This window comes from Bos taurus, chromosome 1 (assembly GCF_002263795.3).
Source record: "Bos taurus isolate L1 Dominette 01449 registration number 42190680 breed Hereford chromosome 1, ARS-UCD2.0, whole genome shotgun sequence".
In the NCBI taxonomy this organism is placed as follows: Eukaryota; Metazoa; Chordata; class Mammalia; order Artiodactyla; family Bovidae; genus Bos; species Bos taurus.
Genome location: NC_037328.1, coordinates 102334054 through 102356154, shown reverse-complemented (window position 1 = coordinate 102356154; position 22101 = coordinate 102334054). Strand labels below are relative to the sequence as shown.

The 22101-nt window shown below is 32.3% G+C and overlaps 1 protein-coding gene across 4 annotated transcripts in view; it reads right to left on the bottom strand.

Annotated features, from left to right (window-relative positions):
• The window catches only part of SI (sucrase-isomaltase), a 120538-nt gene that overhangs the window by 32357 nt on the left and 66080 nt on the right, over nt 1-22101 (bottom strand). For all 4 annotated transcript variants that reach the window (XM_005201715.5, XM_015472667.3, NM_001114189.2 and 1 more), the window contains 12 exons: nt 19566-19769; nt 17813-17967; nt 16217-16385; nt 14539-14635; nt 14319-14431; nt 14104-14229; nt 12508-12636; nt 10702-10812; nt 8204-8266; nt 6144-6260; nt 4650-4737; nt 3580-3718 (listed from right to left, as the gene is read on the bottom strand). In XM_005201715.5, the coding sequence (XP_005201772.2) occupies nt 3580-3718; nt 4650-4737; nt 6144-6260; nt 8204-8266; nt 10702-10812; nt 12508-12636; nt 14104-14229; nt 14319-14431; nt 14539-14635; nt 16217-16385; nt 17813-17967; nt 19566-19769 (1511 nt within the window). The remainder of the gene's footprint in view (nt 1-3579; nt 3719-4649; nt 4738-6143; nt 6261-8203; nt 8267-10701; nt 10813-12507; nt 12637-14103; nt 14230-14318; nt 14432-14538; nt 14636-16216; nt 16386-17812; nt 17968-19565; nt 19770-22101) is intronic.

Below are 22101 nucleotides of genomic sequence, written 5' to 3'. Positions count from 1 at the left end.
CTCCAAAGCCAGATCTCAAAAGAATGGTTTTAAAAATTAGATCATATATTTTTCTTTTCCTCTCTTTTCAGCCTTTGAAGAACAAGTTTATTGACTTTATTATTTATTTAAAATATATGCTAGTGTTAAGAATAATACAATATATTATCTGTATCTCTCTATTATAATTATAAATGTACCAAAAATAAAAAAAAACACTATTGTATTAGTTATAAAAATAATTGCTTTTATTTTATTATTCAAAATAAATAGTATATGAATAGGGACTATAGAACTATATTGGAAAAATATTTCAAATTCTTAGGCATATTTGTAACCTACAGGCATGTTATCAACTGTATGTAATCATTTCCTTGTTAAAGATGGATCACAGTGTGTACTGATTTCTTTATACATAAAAATTCTTCAATGAGACCTTGAGACTCTGGAGGTTTAAGGAATGCCTTAATCTTCTTTGTACTCCTTATACCTAATATAGTGCTTGGCATATAATTAATTTTTGAATTAATATCTCAAACTTACAGGAAACAGAATTATTGAAACTGAAATAATGAAACTGAAAATGGTAGTCTGAATAACTTGAAGAAAAATATTATGCTTTTCATTCTTTCAGTTTTTTCTAATGTTAAAAAGTCTTACTCTCCATCATTTGTTTAAATGTAATTTATTTATAGCATCCTTTTACATTTGCAAGATCTTTAAATGTATAATGACTATATTTAATCTCTATAATAGCTGAGAGTTCAACAATTTTATTCTCATTTAACTGAAAAAGTTAAATAATAAGAAAGTACTTAAAAGATATAAAAAGTCTATGGCTATGCATAAATTGAGCTATTTAACTCAACATTTAAAATCTATTAATCTTTTAATTTAAACAACAAATATGGTTAAACTTTTACTGAAAGATTTTATGTACAAGAACAAAATTAACATTAAATGGATGTTCTTTGGAAAACTGTACCGATATCTTCCTCATAATGCTATTTGAGAGCTGAAAATGGATTTTAACTTCCCCAAATAACTTATAACGTATCATATAACAACATACCAACTATCTGGAGATTTACCTAATTTTTCCCTGAATTTATTTATACAATTTTAATAGCTGTGGTAAGATAAAACTGGTTCACTTAGATGTACTAAACATTGCACAGTGTGTCAGGAACCATGCTAGATTCTGTAATGTGCTCCAGAAATTCAATTTATTTTGCTCTGTGGAAAAAAAAATTTTTTTCATTTCCCTTAAAGTACATACATTCATCTCAAGTTATATAAGTTTTGCTAATGGGTTCACCAGTCACCTCTCAATATTTCTGTTATTTTTAATATCTATAGTTTTATGGTAAAGTGAGGTTAGGGAAGGATAATTGTGCTCCATATTATGTTCCAATAGGGTTAACTGAAGAAGCATTTGTCTCAATAAAAAAGTATTACTCTTAAGAAATACATCTACTAGTTTTTCTGAATGCCCTTACATTGGGATTTAGTGAACAAATCTATAGTCAGTCATTCATGTAATAATATCTTAAACAATTCACCTATTCTAGGTTGAAAAGAGTTTGGTCCTGGAAATAAGATGTGTGTTTCGCTAAATGAGGAAATATTACCCATACCCTTTACTGCAAAATGCTTTTCATTCTTTTACCAACTTTAGCCATCTACTAGATTACCGGTTTTCAATCCTGGATGCTCATTACAACCCCCTAGAGAACTGTCTTATGATCTAGCAATCCCACTGCTGGGCATACACACTGAGGAAACCAGAAGGGAAAGAGACACGTGTACCCCAATGTTCATCACAGCACTGTTTATAATAGCCAGGACATGGAAGCAACTTAGCTGTCCATCAGCAGATGAATGGATAAGAAAGCAGTGGTACATATACACAATGGAGTATTACTCAGCCATTAAAAAGAATACATTTGAATCAGTTCTAATGAGGTGGATGAAACTGGAGCCTATTATACAGAGTGAAGTAAGCCAGAAAGAAAAACACCAATACAGTATACTAACGCATATATATGGAATTTAAAAAGATGGTAACAATAACCCTGTGTACGAGACAGCAAAAGAGACACTGATGTATAGAACAGTCTTTTGGACTCTGTGGGAGAGGGAGAGGGTGGGAAGATTTGGGAGAATGGCATTGAAACATGTATAATATCATGTATGAAACGAGTTGCCAGTCCAGGTTCGATGCACAGTACTGGATGCTTGGGGCTGGTGCACTGGAACGACCCAGAGGGAGGGTAGGGGAGGGAGGAGGGAGGAGGGTTCAGGATGGGGAACGCGGGTATACCTGTGGTGGATTCATTTCGATATTTGGCAAAACTAATACAATATTGTAAAGTTTAAAAATAAAATTAAACTAAAAAAAATTAAAAAAAAATAAAAAATTCAGATTCTTGGGCTACAGTTCAGATTAATTAAAATCAGAATTTATACAGTACAAGAATCTCCAATTTGGTACTATATTTAAAATAGATGACCAACAAAGGTCTACTGTATAGAACAGGGAACTCTACTTATATTCTATTAACCTAAATGGGAAAAGAAACTGAACCACTTTGCCATACACCTACAAATAGCACAACATTGTTAATATGTTGTGTTATATGCTCCAATATAAAATAAAATTTAAAAAATATCCAGTTGATTACAATGTGTAGTTAAGAACCAATGATCTAGAGTTGCACTGTGTAATTTGGTGACCATAAGCCACATGGTACTGTTTAATTTAAATTTATGAAAATTAAATAAAATGTAAAATTATTTTCCTGAGTTACACTAGCCATATTGTTCAACAATCATATATGGCTGGTAGCTACCATATTGAACAATCCAGAATTATAGAACATTTGTATCATTGCAGAAAAATCCATTGCACAGTGTTAATAGAGACTTGATATTTAAAGAATTGACTATGTTTCATCATTATTAGCCTCATATAAGAATTTGTTTAATAGAGCTATTAGTGGGCTTCCCAGATGTTGTAGTGATAAAAAATCCATCTGCCAATTCAAGAGACATGGGTTCAATCCCTGGGTTGAGAAGATGCCCTGGAATAGGAAATGCAACCCACTCCAGTATTCTTGCTTGGAAAATTCCATGGACAGAAGAGCCAGGCAGGCTACAGTCCATGGGGTCGCAAAGAGTCAAACATGACTGAGCACAAGTATGATTATTAAAGTTTGAGAAGCTCAAAGTCAATTACATAGTTTCTTATTTGCTAATAATAGATTTAAATAGCAGATTTAGCCTAGCATTTGTGCTTTAATTAATGACATCAAACTATATATTTTTTACTCAAATATTCATTAAAAATTATTCTTTGAGCACTTACTATTCCTGAGGCATTGTAATACTATGAGCTGAGTACATGCTTGGGAACAAAATAAAATGATTCAGGGTCCTTTGGGAATAGGATGAAAATTTAAAATAAATATACAGAGAGAGAGAGAAACTATTCTAAGTGCTTTGAATGGCCAAGTAAGGTAAGGTCATCAGGGAAGGACTCAAAGTAGGAACATTAATATCTAACAAATAATAGAAAGGATGATTATGAAAATTGCTTACTCATAAGTTGGTTTCAGCTGTGACCATCCATATAGATTGTGAACATCATAATGCAAAACAGATGATCCATCACTAAGAATCTGCTCTGTTTCCATACACACGGTTCTGAAATGTAATCCATCAGTTCTTTTTGTGAGTTCTAGGGAGAATCAATGAAAAAACATTAATATGTTATAAAGTCATCTATATTGAAATATGGAACCTGTAGTCATAAGCTATTTTGGTAAAACATTAATCACTGTTTGAAAAAGAGTACTTTTTAACCAATTGTGCACTTTGTTTATGCTAATTTTAAATTAAAAACTGGTCTGCAATTGTAAGTGGCTGCAATTACAATTGTGACTGGAAAATATGTGCAAAATTTTACTTTATTTAGTAACAAAAATGTTAATAATATGAATTCATAAAACCATGAAAAATGTACTTCTTAAAATCTACTATATTTTACGCATTTAGATGAGAAATACTGATTAAGTAGATTTTTTTAAAAAAGACTCCATTTGCTAACATAAAGCCCTGGGATAAAGAGCCAGGCAAATGCTACAATAGCACTATCTCTTGATCCAATTTTTTCTCAGTTTCAGATTAAAATTTTCAGAGCTTTTATGCAGTTTACTGACTATGTAGGAGTATATGGATGAATGCCAAAAGACTGTACTTTTCTCTCCTAGGTCAGGGACAACCAAGGAAGTGTTGTTAGCATTCTTTCACTTTTTCCCTAGTGAAGAAAAACTTAAAAAAAAAAAAAAAAACTTTATGAAAGATTTAAAGATTTTTATTCAAACAATACTAAGGATTCTCAAATCTGAGAAGATTCATAAGAAAATCAAAATAATCAAATTTAGAAATGTATTCATATAGGTAAAGCATATTTCTTGACTTTTTTTTCCCTCAAAGTAATGTTAGATGATCTAGATGATATTGGTAATGAGCTGAGGTGTAGTCCAGTGTGCAAATGGGTAGTGAGAATTGGGAATGTGAATCCTGTTCTCTAAATCATAAAGTATATAAACCTGATAAATAAATGATAATAACATGATAATATCAAAGGTATAACGGCAATATTGTACCTGGGAAATAAGGTGGATAATTCAGCTCTGCATTTCTGCATTGATTAGTAGTTGTTCCATTTACAAAACTTGATGGTTCATTCATATCCTTAAAGAGAGAAAGAAAAGTAAACAAAAAACAAATTTAGGGCTTATCTTCTTAAAAGAACTAATTCAGGAACTCAATAAATTGAAATAGCATATCCAAATAACAACACTTTTAAAAAGCAAAAATATAAGACAATCTCAACAATACCAAAGAATTTTGTTTAGCTCAATATTTCTTAACATTTTACAGTTCATGTCTCCTTTTTTAAAATATAAAATGTCCTATTTTCCTCTGTAGATAAAACCTACATGTAAAAGTAAATTGTTTTCTGTGTTTCTAGACATAAAACTAAATTATAATAGTGTATATTTTTTTCCCTCCACTTCTGCCCTGGAACTTTGTATAATTTTTATTTTTGAAAAATGGCTTGTGGTTTTTAAAACTTCAAGATATAGTTTACAAATACAGAAAACTTCAAAAAGTCTCTATTGAATACACATCTTAGTAGCCACACATAAAGGGACCATCATATAAATATATAAATTAGTTGCCAGTTAAAGGTGAGGAGGAAATGGCAACCCACTCCAGTATTCTTGCCTGGAGAATCCCATGGACAGAGATGTATGGTGGGCTATAGTCCATGGGGTCGCAAAGATTTGGACGCAACAGAAGAAAATAACACACACATTTAAAGGTGATTCCTTTAGCATAAAAAAGTTATTTTTTCTGGAACAAGATATAATTCTTAGGGATTATTTAATAAAATCCCTTATAGTGCACAACTTTATACATAAAATAAAATTGTATTTCCATTAATTTAAAAAATACATACTTTTATATCCTCAAGGCTTGTACTTAATATCACCTCTATAATTTTTTTTAATTCAAAAAGCAAGTAAATTAATGCAGACATGCTGAAAAATCAACAGATAAGTTCACCTACAAAAATCTAGAGAAGTATTATGTAAAATATCCTGTATTAAATGTTTACTTGTGATATAGTAAATTCATCTTATGTTATCTCAAAATGTTATTACTAAAACTCTTATATCAACACTTTAAAGTTACACATAAAATTAGAAAATTATTTAAAGGATGATTTTGCTACATCTGTAAGGGACTATGACTTCTTAAACCAAAGACTGACAGTTGAGTGTAAGATTTATTCCTACATTAAATGAAAATAAAATAAATATTTATAAGCACTTATAAATCATTAAAGAGACTACTTTGGTTTCTTGGTAAAGTTGAAATTCAATTTTAATATTCAGCAAAAAACAGCCAAATACTTGAATTGTTAAAACTGCATTTTATCAGTTCTTTGCATAAGAAAATTCTACAGAAAAAAATGAGTGAGATAATTTCATAAAGAATACTTTGTTAAGATTATTAGAACTTAGTAAAATTTTTGCATAATCAGTACACAATAAATAACTTAAAATATAAATTTCTCAAAGTTTACTTACAATCCACAATCCATCAAACTTCATCTGGTTATTATAAAAATCTATAATTTCCCTTGCCCACCACTCTGCTGTGGAATTCCTGAAGAAATCTGGAAAAGCTGCATGAGCTTTGGTAGCCTGTAAAAACAAAAATTAGACCAACATGTAGAAAGTCATAAAAGAAATCTTATATTTCAGTAAGACATTTGTCTATCAGATTCACAAATTGTGAACAAGTGATAGTAAAGGTAGCTTGATCTCAACCCTAATGAATGAATATCCATGATCATCCTCCAACAACCAAGTCCATGTGTGTCCTTAAATCTAAACTGAGTTTCTCATAGACAACATATATATAACTTACAAACTGTTAGCTAGACTAAGAAAAAAGAGAAAGTTAAATAAAATCAGATATGGAAGATGAGAATTACAACTGATGTCACAGAAATAGAAAGGATGGTAAGAGGCCACGATAAATAATTATACAACAGACTAGATAGCCTAGAAGAAATGGACACATTCCTAGTTTCACACAAACTAACAATATCTGATGAATAGATATACGAGCATCCTCAGCCAAACTATTAGCAAAACACATTCAACAGCACATCAAAAGGATCATACACCATGAATAAGTGGGATTTTTCCCTGTGAGGCAAGGATTATATAACACACAAAAATCAATTACTGTGATACAGCATATCAACAGAATATATGGTAAAAATCACATGGTCATATCAATAACAGTGCTTCCCCAGTGGCTCAGTGGGTAAAGTATCCCCCTGCAATGCAGGAGCCACAGGAGATGCAGGTTTGATCCCTGGGTCAGGAAGATCTCCTGGAGAAGGAATTGACAACCCACTCCAGTATTCTTGCCTGAAAAATCCCAAGGACAGAGGAGAGTGGTGGGCTATAGTCCAAAGGGTCCCAGAGTCAGACATGACTGAATGACTAAGCATAAGCATATCAATAAACAATGCAGAAAATATATTTGATAAAATTCAACACTTTTTCATGATAAAAACAAAAAACTCCCAACAAATTAGGAATAGAAAGAAATTACCTTAACATGATGAAGACTATATATTAAATGCCCAAAACTAATATCATACTCTTTAGGAAAACACTTTCAGTTTTCTAGTTCAAATAAGAAACAAGATAAGGCTTCTCACTCTCACCACTTCTATTTAACATAGTCCTAGCCAGAATAACTAGACATAAATAAGGGGGAAAGAAGCATGCTAATCAGAAAAAAGAACTGAAAGTGTCTCTGTTGTAGATGATGTAATCTTAGAAATCCCTAAAGAACACACACACACAAAACTATTAGAATTAATAAATAGGTTCAATAAAGTTGGCAGAATACAAAATCTACATGCAAAAATCAGTTACACACCTGTACACTAACAATAAACTATTTGAAAGGAAAATTAGGAAAGTAATCCAATATATAATAGCAATAAGTAATAGTAAAGTACTTAGAAATAAACGACTAAGGAAATAAAAGATTTGTACACTAAAAAATATAAAACATTACTGAAAGATATCTAAGAAGAAACAGACAAATAGAAAGGAAACCAAAGTTCATGGACTGAAATAATACTGTTAAAATATCCACAGTACTGAAAGTAATCCATAGATTCAATGTAACCCCCATCAAAATCCCAATGACATATTTTACAAAACAGAAAAAACAAGCTTCCAACTTATTTGGAACCACAAAAGGCCTTGAATAGTTCCTTAATCATAATAATCTTGAGTAAGTAGAACAAAGCTGAAGGCATTAGGTTTCCTGATTTCAAGATATATTCCAAAGCTACAGTAGTGAAAAGCATGGTCTTGGCATAAAAATAAACATATAGGCCAACCGCAGAGTTAAAGAGCCCAGAAATTGATCCACACATGTATAGTTAACTGATCTTTGATAAGAGTGCAAGAATATGCAATGAGGAATGTAGAGTCTCTTTAGCTAATGGTGCTGGAGAAACTGGATATTCACATGCAGAACAGTGAAATCTCTAATTATTAAATCTAAGTGCTGAATTTCTTTTAGTTCTACAATTAATCAATATGAAACTTACATTAGCAGCTTCATCTTCAGTTAGACTTTGATCTATTGTCACATTAGGCAAATCTGGCCTAACCTACAAAAAGAGAAGAAATGAGAAACCAGTTCAAAATAAATTCAGTGTGGTATGACTTTTGTAAATAAAGTTTTATAAGCAAATAATAAAAAATAATTCCTTCAATTATTTGCTTAGTTTGTGTTTTGGCATATGTATCATTTGGAAACTGTTTCCATTTTCCATATTAATCTTTTTAATATGACAAATAAAAAAAATCCAACCTTGGTGTAGGTAGTGATTTTGAAAACAATGCGTGTAACCAAATTGTCTAGTCAACAATTAATTTGAAACACGTACACCAAATTTAATTTAATGTGATATATTAAAATTATTTCTACACTTGCTCCAGGATAACACTTGAAAAACAAAAATATATATAGTTTTATATGAAAGGAATTGAATATCTGAGTTGAATGATGCCATACTGAGGCAAATAATCCTCTTGGTTTTCACAGTAGTACTAAAATCCTCTCACCACCATATTCCTACTCCAGTCACTGCTTCTTAGTCTACCAATGTTTCTTCTACTCCAATCACAAACACAAAACAGGACTCAGATTCAATCATGCCAAAAGCTCTGGGATTTAAATCTATGTTGTAGAAAGTAGAATCCACAGAAGGGTAATTACATATAAGAGATTAGTTGCTGATAGAGAATAGTGCTTAAAAGGTAGTAAAATGAAAAAATGTACAAAAATATAGAATTAGAAGAAAGTAGGAGGGAAATAATCCCTTTTAATAATCAATATTCTATACTTGCACGTTTCTTAAACATTGTGATTTTTCACCTTTACCACAGAATTTTTTCTATTTTACCTTTATCTTTTTATTTTGAAATAGTCTCAGACTTATAGAAAAGTCACAAACAATATACCTGGTATTTTTCTATACCCTTCACCGTGCTTCTCTTAATAGTAATATATTTATAACCACTGTACAATTACCAAAACCAAGAAGTTAACATTAATACAATATTACTAGCTAATCTATAGGCCATGTTCAAATGTCACCACTTTTATCACTGATGTTAATATTTTTGGTCTAAGATCCAAATAGACTTGCACATTGCATTTAATTACATCTCCCACTATGGAAATTATTTTCATTTCAATTGTGACTAGTGGATTTTTTTCTTTACTCTTTAAAAAAAATGTATTCTATATTGGAGTATAGTTGATTAATAATATTGTGTTAGTTCATATACATATACATGCATCTATTGTTTCTGAAATTCTTTTCCCATTTAGGTTTTTATAGAGTATTGGGCATCTTTACTCTATGTATAAGCCAAAGGAGGATGTTTTCTACAGTGTATTAATATAATCAGATCTGAATATTATTGTCTAAATGAAATACAATGAATTATGTTCCCTGTTCAAGTAAGGAATATAGGTATAGCTTTTACAATAATGCTATGCTATGCTAAGACACCTCAGTCGTGTCTGACTCTGTGTGACCCCATAGACGGCAGCCACCAGGCTCCCCCGTCCCTGGGATTCTCCAGGCAAGAGTACTGGAGTGGGTTGCCATTTCCTTCTCCAATGCATGAAAGTGAAAAGTGAAAGTGAAGTCTCTCTGTCGTGTCCGACTCTTAGCAACCCCATGGATTGCAGCCTACCAGGCTCCTCCATCCATGGGATTTTCCAGGCAAAAGTACTGGAGTGGGGTGCCATTACCTTCTCCGTTTACAATTATACAAGATGTTTTAAAGAGAATTACAATGTGAGAGTTGGACTGTGAAGAAAGCTGAGCACCAAAGAATTGATGCTTTTGAACTGTGGTGTTGGAGAAGACTCTTGAGAGTCCCTTGGACTGCAAGGAGATCCAACCAGTCCATTCTGAAGGAGATCAGCCCTGGTATTTCTTTGGAAGCACTGATGCTAAAGCTGAAACTCCAGTACTTTGGCTACCTCTATTCAAAGAGTTGACTCGTTGGAAAAGACTCTGATGCTGGGAGGGATTGGGGGCAGGAGGAAAAGGGGACGACAGAGGATGAGATGGCTGGATGGCATCACTGACTCGATGGACGAGAGTCTGAGTGAACTCTGGGTGATGGTGATGGACAGGGAGGCCCGGGGTGCTGCAATTCATGGGGTTGCAAATAGTCGGACAAGACTGAGCAACTGAACTGACTGACAAATATTAAATGACTTTTGTAGTATAGAATAATGAATAACCATCTTATTAGTAGTAATTTTATAATAAAACACAAAGGTACCAAGAAATATAAAAAACAAATGAAAGATGAAACGAATAGTATTTGGACATATGATGTATGAATTCTTTCTAACAGTTTGGACTGAACTCATGGAGTATCTATTATTTTATTTATTAGCTATTAAATCATTGTATCTCTTCTTCTGAATATGCCTTAACAGTAGCTTAATTAAGTAGAAACTTTCAACGAAATAGCATTTTTACACTTATTTTATTTCAAGCTATCAATTCAATACCTTTGCCCAACAAATATCACTTGTGTTAGGCCATTTGACAAAGACATCTTTCTCCTGTCCTCTTTCAAAGGCAGGGTAAGGCTTCGTTTCATTTCCTGAAATTGCTGGATCCTAAAATGAAAATGAAATACAAAACAGGTGTCTATGATATGGAAGTATAGCCCCCTGGGTAGCTGTTATGAAAAATTACAATTTTCCATTTTTAAATTATCATTGTATTGTATTATCACATAGACTGACAGATGGACTGATGGTATAATTTTTTTTTATTTTATTTTATTTTTAAACTTTACAATATTGTATTGGTTTGGCCAAATATCGAAATGAATCCGCCACAGGCATACATGCGTTCCCCATCCTGAACCCTCCTCCCTCCTCCCTCCCCATACCATCCCTCTGGGTCATCCCAGTGCACCAGCCCCAAGCATCCAGTATCGTGCATCGAACCTGGACTGGTGGCTCGTTTCATATATGATATTATACGTATTTCAATGCCATTCTCCCAAATCATCCCACCCTCTCCCTCTCCCACAGAGTCCAAAAGACTGTTCTATACATCAGTGTCTCTTTTGCTGTCTCATACACAGAGTTATTGTTACCATCTTTTTAAATTCCATATATATGCATTAGTATACTGTATTGGTGTTTTTCTTTCTGGCTTACTTCACTCTGTATAATGGGCTCCAGTTTCATCCACCTCATTAGAACTGATTCAAATGTATTCTTTTTAATGGCTGAGTAATACTCCATTGTGTATATGTACCACAGCTTTCTTATCCATTCATCTGTTGATGGACATCTAGGTTGCTTCCATGTCCTGGCTATTATAAACAGTGCTGCGATGAACACTGGGGTACATGTGTCTCTTTCAATTCTGGTTTCCTCAGTGTCTATGCCCAGCAGTGGGATTGCTGGATCATAAGGCAGTTCTATTTCCAGTTTTTTAAGGAATCTCCACACTGTTTTCCATAGTGGCTGCACTAGATTGCGTTCCCACCAACAGTGTAAGAGAGTTCCCTTTTCCCCACACCCTCTCCAGCATTTATTGCTTGTAGACTTTTGGATCGCAGCCATTCTGACTGGCATGAAATGGTACCTCATAGTGGTTTTGATTTGCATTTCTCTGATAATGAGTGATCTTGAGCATCTTTTCATGTGATGGTATAAATTTTTGTGTTCTAGCTTGATTGTTTTTTAAATTTTTAGAAGGAAAATTTAAGAACTTTTGAAAATGTGTTAGCTATGATTATAAGCAAGATTACTAGTATTTTTGTTTTGCTTTTATTCCCCAGTGGGATTTCTAACTGCCTAGCTTGCTTTTTGTAATGTATTGATGAAATATTCTCCCCATAGAATCACTAATTTGAAGGCAAATTTTTAAACATGACAAGCGTAAGATGCAGTCCCAGAGAAAGATATGAGAATCTTAAAGGAATAGAAAAATCCATCATCACTTTGTGATAGTGTCTATAAACTGAGGTCAGTTTGTAGCTTGGGTGATTATTAAGAAACAGCCTGTCTTTGACTCCCAGCTTTATTTAATCTTAGGTCTCTATGGATAAACCCAAGAATGAAGGTAGCCTTGTGGCTGCCCATGTAAATGAAGTGTTAAAGGAAGAAAGGTTTAGATTTGGGAGTAGAATTCAAACTTACATGTTTCATATTTTGAAACACCTTTTCCTCCCTCATTAAGAAGAGAAATCTGAACAAAACTAATATAATAAGGCTCAGATAGACGATGAAATACCTCCAATTAAATTAAATACAATTAAATTAAAAAAAAGAAGATAAAATATAAGTACTGACCAGGATAATAATGTATCTCATTCCCTCACTTCTTATTTTGTCAACAAACTGAGGAAGGTCATGAAATTCATCATCAATTGTAAAGTCTAGTTGCCTTTCCATGTAATCAATATCTGTGTACTGAACATCCTGAAAAATATGAGAATTGTAGTGTGGTAAGAATCAGCAGAGTGAGTTCATCACATTCTATCATGTTTATAAAAGTAATAGTAGTATGAAAGTTTCAGTGCTTGAGAATTGAATAATGTGATATTCAAGAAATAAAAATAGCATGTATAGATGCAAAATATTCTAAGAACAAGTTCATATAAATGCTATGTTTTGTTAAAAGTTCATTAAATAGTAATTCTGATTTAGAAGTAAAAATCCTTTCAAATAAGTATCTTTTGTTTTATAATTCCCAAAAGAAATAAGACATAAGAGTAAAGGACTTATGAGGTCATGAAATTATACTAAATGATAACTTGGAATTTTGTACAGTATACAGAAAAAAAGTATTGCTCTATTTCTGGAAACAAAAGGCAAATATGGGATAATTTCAATAATTCTAAAATTATAAAAGGAGAAAAATTATTAATAAATCATCAATTATTTTGTTATTCTTATATCATCCACCAAAGTCATTTTCAAAATAATAGCCTAAGCTTAAATAAGCAAAATATTATTTACCAGTAGATATTTACAAATATATTTACATGAAAAAATGCTTGCATTATATTATTAAATCTTTAATTTAGGCCTAAAGTACTTTAAAAAATTATTTTCTGTTAAAGACAATTTCTTTTTCTAGATATTACAAAAAATATGGATAACATAGGACTAATAATGAAAAAATCTTCTTCAAAATTTTTTTTCACTTTCATATCACTACATCATTAACCTATACAATTAATTTCCCTATAATAATGTATTCAGGAACCATATGTTGGATTCTACTGTGTCTTGATGTCTTATAAATGAGACTCTACTTATTCTTCTTAGAGTGAGTTCTTATATACAAAGCATTCTAGATTTTAATATTTAAATATTACTGGGAGGATACCTGAGATTTCTTAATGTTGCTAAAAAATAAAAATCACAGGAACTGATTATTTCTGGATACTTAAAAATCTTTAGTTTCCCACACATTGAGGGAAGAGGATATTCTGCAAGCCCACTGATTCTCTATGACAGCTGTCATCAATTCCATGACAAAAATCATTTTTTCACCTCAAATTGTTTTTCTTTAATTTGTTATATCAGTTGATGAAATAAGTTCACTGGATTCGTACTCTCATTTAAAAGAAGACAATAAATGTGTTTGACTACCTATGAGACACACAGTTTCTCAGAGAAAAGCAAGTGCATAGTGACTTGTTTAGCACAACTTACAGTCATAAGACTGATGAGAAAGAAGGAAAAATAATGGTATTAGCCCTTTCTTTATCCCTCTGCTAAAGACAATCAGTATAATCTGATATCCAATTCATTTGGTGCTACTAACAAACTACACATTGCTTTTTGTCAAATGTTTAAATAATTTTAAAGTGTATGTTTATTTTATTCTGCTTTTGTAGATGACATATTTAACACTGTTTTAAAAATTGATATACATACATAGGGGATCTGGGCAGCCACCATGTCATTATATACTTCTTCAACTTGTGAAGTATTTCTGTATCCATAACGACATAACTGGAATCCCAAAGCCCAATAAGGTGGCATGACTGGTTGGCCGATTACCTTTGAAAAAAAAAAAATCCTGGTGAACTAAGATAAATACTTTATATTATAAAGAAAACTTTATCTCTTTTTAAAATCCACAATCATACTTCATGGTATTGCTTTGTTGTGACTTCTGGAGATGGGCCCAAAAACATATAAAAGTCCAAGATTCCTCCAATCATGCGATATGTCAGAGCAGGCATTGGCTGAAATGTAACATCTGGAAATCCAAAATATGATTAAATTTTGTCTATATATAAGTTATTATTTTATTTGAGTCACATAAAATATGATTTTTTAATTTAAATTTTTAAAAAATTGTTTTACCCATTGCATTGCTGTTAAGTAAGAGAACTCCATGAGCATTGTTCTCATCTTCCAGAGCCATGTAATAGGGATGAAATCCATAGGAATTAAGTTTGTACTAAAATTGAAAAAAATAAACATAATGTATATTTAAATAATAATAGCATGTGAATTTTTGTCAATGTAATATTTAAATTCACTATAAGACTGAGCCTAGGAATTTAAATATTCCTTCATTGCACAGCCAAACTATGACTGAATTAAAACAAACCCTTTTTTTTTAATTTATTTATTATTCAAACCATTAGTGCATTAGAGTATGAGAATGAATATACAAATGTGTAACACTCACAAATACTGCCAAATTAACTTACATAAAGAAACCACTGGTTTTAGAATAGTTGGGTTTCTTTCCATAGATTATGTATCTTAATTTATTTATGAATTGGTACTTCTTTTTCAATAATAGAATGTTTTATTAATGATTAAAGTGATAAGTACTCAATCTCCTTAAGTATTTAATGGGATATCTAAGTTTCTATAATAATTTTTTTTTCTCCTACTGAGCATTTAATTTCATTTTCAGCATCATCTTTTAATTTTTCAGAACGGAAAATCTATATGCAGAGTCATGCAATGTCAAGATTACAAAACTTATAAGTTGATGATCCCTAATCAAATTAGTGTCATTGACCCACAATGAATCCTAGTAACTGAGTAGCTTGTGACATAAAATTTATATATTTAGGACCAAGGTTATATGAACCTAATAGTGCCAATACTTAATGTTGAAGGGTTTTTGTTTTTTTGTGTTTTTTTTGATTCCCCAACCAAGGATCAAACTTGTGCTTCCTGCAGGGGCAGCATGGAGTTTTAACCACTGCACCACAAGGGAAGTTCCTGAAGTGTTTTAAAGAAGTAAACTTTGGTAAGACATGGTCTTTCAAACTGGAATAAATGAAAAACAGCATTCATAAGTTTGAACTATTGTGATACAAATAAAAGTTGTATGAGCACCTTAAAATAAAAAGTGGTTACGATAGTATACACATTTATAATCTCATGCTGAATATATCCTTTAAGTACACATGACATATGAAAAATGTAAATGAACTAGTATTTTTATTAAAATGTACTTTGATATATTTAGAGTAATTATAGTTAATATTAATTGTGAGAAATATATTAAATATTCATGAAATATACACAATTAATAAGACAAAACTTTGGGGAAAGTGTCATGAGCATATAAAAATATTTCCTAAACTTGTAACTAACAGCATAACCTCATAAAAATGCACAACTGCAGCTTAGGGTAACAAAGGAAAAAGTGAGAATCCAATCTTTATCTAAGGGGTAAAAAAAGAAAATTTCAAGGAGAACCTTAGCCAGTTATTTTTTAAAAGCTGAAAGTAAACATGGATTTGGCAGGGAATATTGAATCTGAATGTTCTTTCTATGCAGTTGAGAGAGTAAGCAATTGGGTCACGACCTCACTTCTCACTGTAGTCAATGATGTTATCTGATTAGTCATTTACTTTCACCTGTACTTTATTGTGACTTTTTGTTTTTCAGAAAAACACTCCAGCAACTGTCATGATTTCTAGTCCCTTTTATTGTTTCAATATTGAAATACAGGCCAACAAAGAGATGGCTGTATATTAGTTGCCACTTATGGTAGTCAAATACTGGTACTCACACCAGGGGGTTGGTCTCTTGTGAACATTCCCCAAGTATGCCAGTTCAGGTCACGCTTAAATGTTGTGTGTTCCATTTCCCCAAAACCATACACATATTCTGAAGGCAGGCGGGTAGATATCTGAATGAACTGGTTGTTAAAAGCAAAACCAGGAAGGCGAGAATCCCAACTGAAAACGAAAACAATTTTATTCCTGTATATGCATACAAATAGGATCAAAATAATAATGGTAATTCTTTCTTAGGTGATGTTAAAATCAGTAGTATTTTTCCCTATATAGGGCTTACCATACCCAGAGATAGATGGAAATAGATTATTCCAATACTTTTGTGGCTAACATAACAAATATCAAAATATGTTTTACAAATTCATAATCTTATTATGACTATATGTGTCTTCAGATATATATCAGTTTTTAAAATAAAATCAATATACATATATAAATAATATATGACCTAGAAGTAATAAATGTCCTAAGAATTGAAAGTCCTTCATTTTCCTGTTCTCTTGAGAGAATCAGCAAACTTTTACTACATATAGAATAAAAAGAAATCAATATCAAAATAAATAACACATATGTATATTTTAATTTCAAACTCTATTACTATATCCTATCATTTTCATCTTTTAATTTATATTTGTAAAAACGTGTTTACAAAGAAATCCAGAAGAAATGTGTTACAGAGAATGTCATTTACAATAAGAAGATAAAAGAAGAGGAAAAGAAAGTTGGCAGAGGAAGAAAACATATTATTACAAAAAATTTGGAACATATTCATATTTTTATATTAACGATTTTGGAAAAGTATTTGCTAAAGAATAATGCTTCCTGAATAACAATAAATAATGTATCTGAACCAGGGATTTTCCACAAAATCATTTAGCTTTTTAACATTTAGAATGAAACTCTTCAACATTTTGAAACAATATAACATGTTTTTCTTCATTATTTGTATCCATACTGACAATACCTGAAAACATCCTGACAATATCATGTAAAGAATAGCAGGGAAAGCTTAAATTACATAGAAGTATTTTGTAATAGAAAATACATAAGAGTGTACTTTGTAGAACTTTTCACTAAAATAAAGGAAATATTTTAAAAATTAAATTTATTCATTGAACATAAAAATCATATCTATATGCATGAATCTAAACTTCCTTTCATTGATTCCTGACAGAGATAGTATTAACTTCGTCAAAATCCAGAACTAAAAAACTCCAATTTCAATCGTTCTAGTAAAATATTGACATATTTCTAAACACATTTATAAATACTTATTTTGACAACACTCCTCAGGCTTTTCAACATGAGTCTTTATTTTTGCTCTCAGCTTGAATAGAAGAATGGGTCTGATATTTAATAATCAAATTCATCACATCCAAAGTGTCAATAAAATCTTAGACCAATTGTTGACGGCTCACTAACTTTTGTTTTTGAATGTTAAAATAAGCCAATTATTTAATACCTTTAAAGCCACTTTTGATTTGATGACACAGTAAGTAGCACAGTGAAGGCTGTGAAAATAATCATCCAACTTTGCCACCTAAGCTAAAATGAAAATGTCCTTCATATCAAGTAATTCAATTACTTACATAACTCTTCTTGTGCTTCTTCTTCGAATCTGAATGCCAAAAGGATTTTCCTTGATTTCAACATCATAAAGTCTAGTTTCATAAGTACTTGTTGGTGTATTTGGAATGTTCAATGGTACTGGAACTTCATATCTCTTATTTTGGGCATCATAAATCTATTATAGAGAAATAATGAAAAGAGATATGTTTAGTTCTTAATAGTGACATATTAGATTCTTTGCGACCCCATGGACTATAGCCTGCCAGGCTCCTCTGTCCATGGGGATTCTCCAAGCAAGAATACTGGAGTGGGCTGCCATGATCTTTCCAACCCAGGAACCCAGGTCTCCCACATTGTAGGCAGATTATTTACCATCTGAGCCACCAGGGAAACCAGGGAATACTGGAGTGGTAGCCTATCCTGTCTCCAGGGGAACTTCATGACCCAGGAATCAAACTGTTGTCTGCTGCATTGCAGGTCGGATTCTTTAGCAGCTGAATTATCAGGGAAGCCCAATATATTTAGGTACATATCATTAAATAATTTAAATAATGCCTCAAACAAGAACATTTAAATTCTTATTTACATAATTCTTAATTTTGTATCCATGGCCCATATATCTATTTCAAATTCCATAAACATATATAGATGTATAATGAATTATGTACTGTATTTTACCTGTTTTAATGTTTTGTAATTCATTTTTTCATACAGTAAGACCTCTTAAAGAAGAGAAGTTTCAGAGCTAGATATTCACTTATATGGATACACAAAATTATTTACCACTCATGGTTAGACACAGTTGCCTCAATATTTTTGCCTTATGTATGATTTTACAATGAATATTAATGCTAATTTATCTTCATTCACATCTTTACTTAGTATATTACTTACAAGTGATAATATTAGGTCAGAATATATTACAATTTGTAGGATCCTTGATATCTATTGGTAAACTGTTTTCCAGAATTGGTGTATTAATGAACATTCTTATTAAAATATGTACTCTAATACTATTCTTTGTTAAACAAGAAAACACTTTTTTTTTTAATTGCCATTTATTTCCTTGCTGATGAGGATAAACACTTAGTTTTCTCATTTTTTGTATTTGTCTTTAATTTCTTTCATTTTTATTAGCCTCCAATTAAAATAAATAAATTTATATTAAAAAAATAAAGGGTGTTAAGTATTTTAATATTTTATTCCAGATTGTATTTCTTCAGTTAAATGTCTGCATATGTATGAGTTGAAATTGCTTTCCATTTGTCATATATAAGTCAGTACCATTTCTAATAATTTTCTTAATGGAGTTCTTCAGTGCTCTTAAGTAAAAAATAACTGCTAAGTATAACTATTGAAAGAAATGATCTCTTTCGTATTTCTTACTGTATTGGCCATAAACTTCAGATCACTGTTTAAAAAGAATGGAAACAATAAGGATCTTATTGTGTTTGTTTTGTCCTATTTTGTTTACTTGAATGGAACAACCAACAGAGTCCAACTAAACGATTTATCAATTTATCAAGAATTTAAATAATTAAAAATCACCACTATATGCTTACTTATTCAAAAAGCTAGCAAAAACAGAAAGTTTTACTTATTGTGCATCTAGCTATGAGCTCTGTAGGAAGACAATAAAAGCTTTATAGAATCAAAAGATCATCAATCCAATTAACAATCCTTAATATTACATGAAAAACTCAAGCACCTAATCTATTTAAAATTTTTCTTGAGAGATGAATCATGCATTGTGATAGTTTATAATAAACATACCTTAAACTGCAACATATCATCTTTGTGATATTTCACCTCCACACGAAGAGACGAAATGGAATCAGAAGGTAGCTTTATTCGATTTGCAGTATTCAGCTGGAGGTCAGCTGTTATACCCACTGATGAGTACTGAGTTGAGTGGACTAAATAAGAGTTGTCTTCTTTAGGAAAGTAACACTCAGGTGCTTTGGATCCTAAATGAACCTAAAAACACAATACATGTTCATTTCAGAAATTGTAAGAATTGTAATTTTTAGCTAAAGAAAACCAGAGTAGACATGTTAACCACATGTATGATTTATAAAATGTTTACATTAAAATCTATAAATAACTTACATTAAATATTAATTACAAATTTATATTATTTAGTGCAATAAAATACATTAAATAATTTACAAATTATTTAATACTAAAATGAAAGTACAATCATAACACAAAATATCTATCAGGAAACATTATCTATCAGAGTAGCCATTCCCTCTCCAGTGGGACCTTCCCAACCCAGGGATTGAACCCAGCTATTCTGCATTGCAGGCAGACCCTTTTCCATCTGAGCCACCATCCTCAGAAGACATCAACTAGACCCAAACTGATGGACATTCTACGACAAACCTTGCCAGTAATCTTCGATTATAAAAGACAAGACTCATAAATTTCACAATTTAGGAGGAAACAGAGATCAAATTGCCAACATCCATTGGATCATCGAAAAAGCACCAGAGTTCAAGAAAAACATCTACTTCTGCTTTATTGACTACGCCAAAGCCTTGGACTGTACACAAACTGTGGAAAATACTTAAAGAGATGGGAATACCAGACCACCTACCTGTCTTCTGAGAAATCTGTATGCAGGTCAAGAAGCAACAGTTAGAACCAGACATGACTGGTTCCAAATCAGGAAAGGAGTACATCAAGGCTATATATTGTCACCCTGCTTATTTTACCTATATGCAGAGTACATCATGCGAAATGCCAGGCTGGATGAAGCACCAGCTGGAATGAAGATTGCGGGGAGTAATATCAATAACCTCAAATATGCAGATAACACCACCCTTATGGAAGAAAGCGAAGAAGAACTAAAGAGCCTCTTGATGAAAGTGAAAGAGGAAAGTAAAAAAGCTGGCTTAAAGCTCAACATTCAAAAAACTAAGATCATGACATCCAGTCCCATCACTTCATGGCAAATAGATGGGGAAACCATGGAAACAGTGGCAGGCTTTATTTTCTTGGGTTCCAAAATCACTGCAGATGGTGACTGCAGCCATGAAATTAAAAAATGCTTGCTCCTTGGAAGAAAATCTGTGACCAACCTAGACAGCATATTAAAAAGCAGAGACATTACTTTGCCAACAAAGGTCTGTCTAGTCAAGACTATGGTTTTTCCAGTAGTCATGTATGAATGTGAGAGTTGGATTATAAAGAAAACTGAGTGCTCAAGAATTGGTGCTATTGAACTGTGGTGTTGGAGAAGACTCTTGAGAGTCCCTTGGGCTGCAAGGAGATCCAACCAGTCCATCCTAAATATTCATTGGAAGGACCGATGCTGAAGCTGAAATTCTAATACTTTGGCCACCTGATGCAAAGAAGTGACTAATTGGAAAAGACCCTGATTTTGGGAAAGTTTGAAAGCTGGAGAAGCGAACAACAGACGATGAGATACTTGGATGGCATCACCGACTTGTTGGACATGAGTTTGAGTAAGCTGCAAGAGTTGGTGATGGACAGGGAAGTCGGGCATGCTGCAGTCCATGGGGTGGTATAGAGTCAGACACAAGTGAGTGACTGAACTGAATTGAACTGAGGAGATCCTTGGGTCAGGAAGATCCCCTGGAGAAGGGACTGGCTACCCACCCCAGTATTCTTGCTTGGAGAACTCCAGGGACAGAGGAGCCTGGCACAACGGAGTGACTAACACATTCACTTTCTTTTTAAATCTCAGTGCCTAAGTTGTTTGGCTGAATGTGGCTTGAAAAATGCTGGAAATCATGCAGATTGCTCTCCCTTTACATAATCATGAAAGTTAGAGTGGGTCCAAAAGACACAATCATGGTATATTTGCCTCGTTCATTCACTATCACACTGCCCTGGATAACATTTTCCTTTTGTCTTCATGAAAAATCCTCCCTATTCTCATCATCTCCTAATGATCTTCCTTATTACTTCAGTATGAAAAGGAAAGCAATCAGAAGAAATATCAGAATGAAACAGGACAACTACCCAACCATCTCTTTACTTCCTGTTACAAAATATGTTCTGCCTGTGATTCTATATAAGGAGAACCATTTCATTTGTGCACCCAGTCCCATGCCTCTTTGCCAGCAAAGACATTCTCCTGCAATTCTTAACTTTCTGTCCTGTATCACTAATATTCCACTCATTACAGGTTATTCCCAATGGCATAAACTGATTTGATTTTTCCCATCTTGTGGTGCTAGTTGTAAACATTGCACCTGCCAAGCCAGGAGATTCAAGAGATGTAGGTTAGATCCCTGGGTTGGGAAGATCCCCTAGAGAAGGAAATGGCAACCCACTCCAG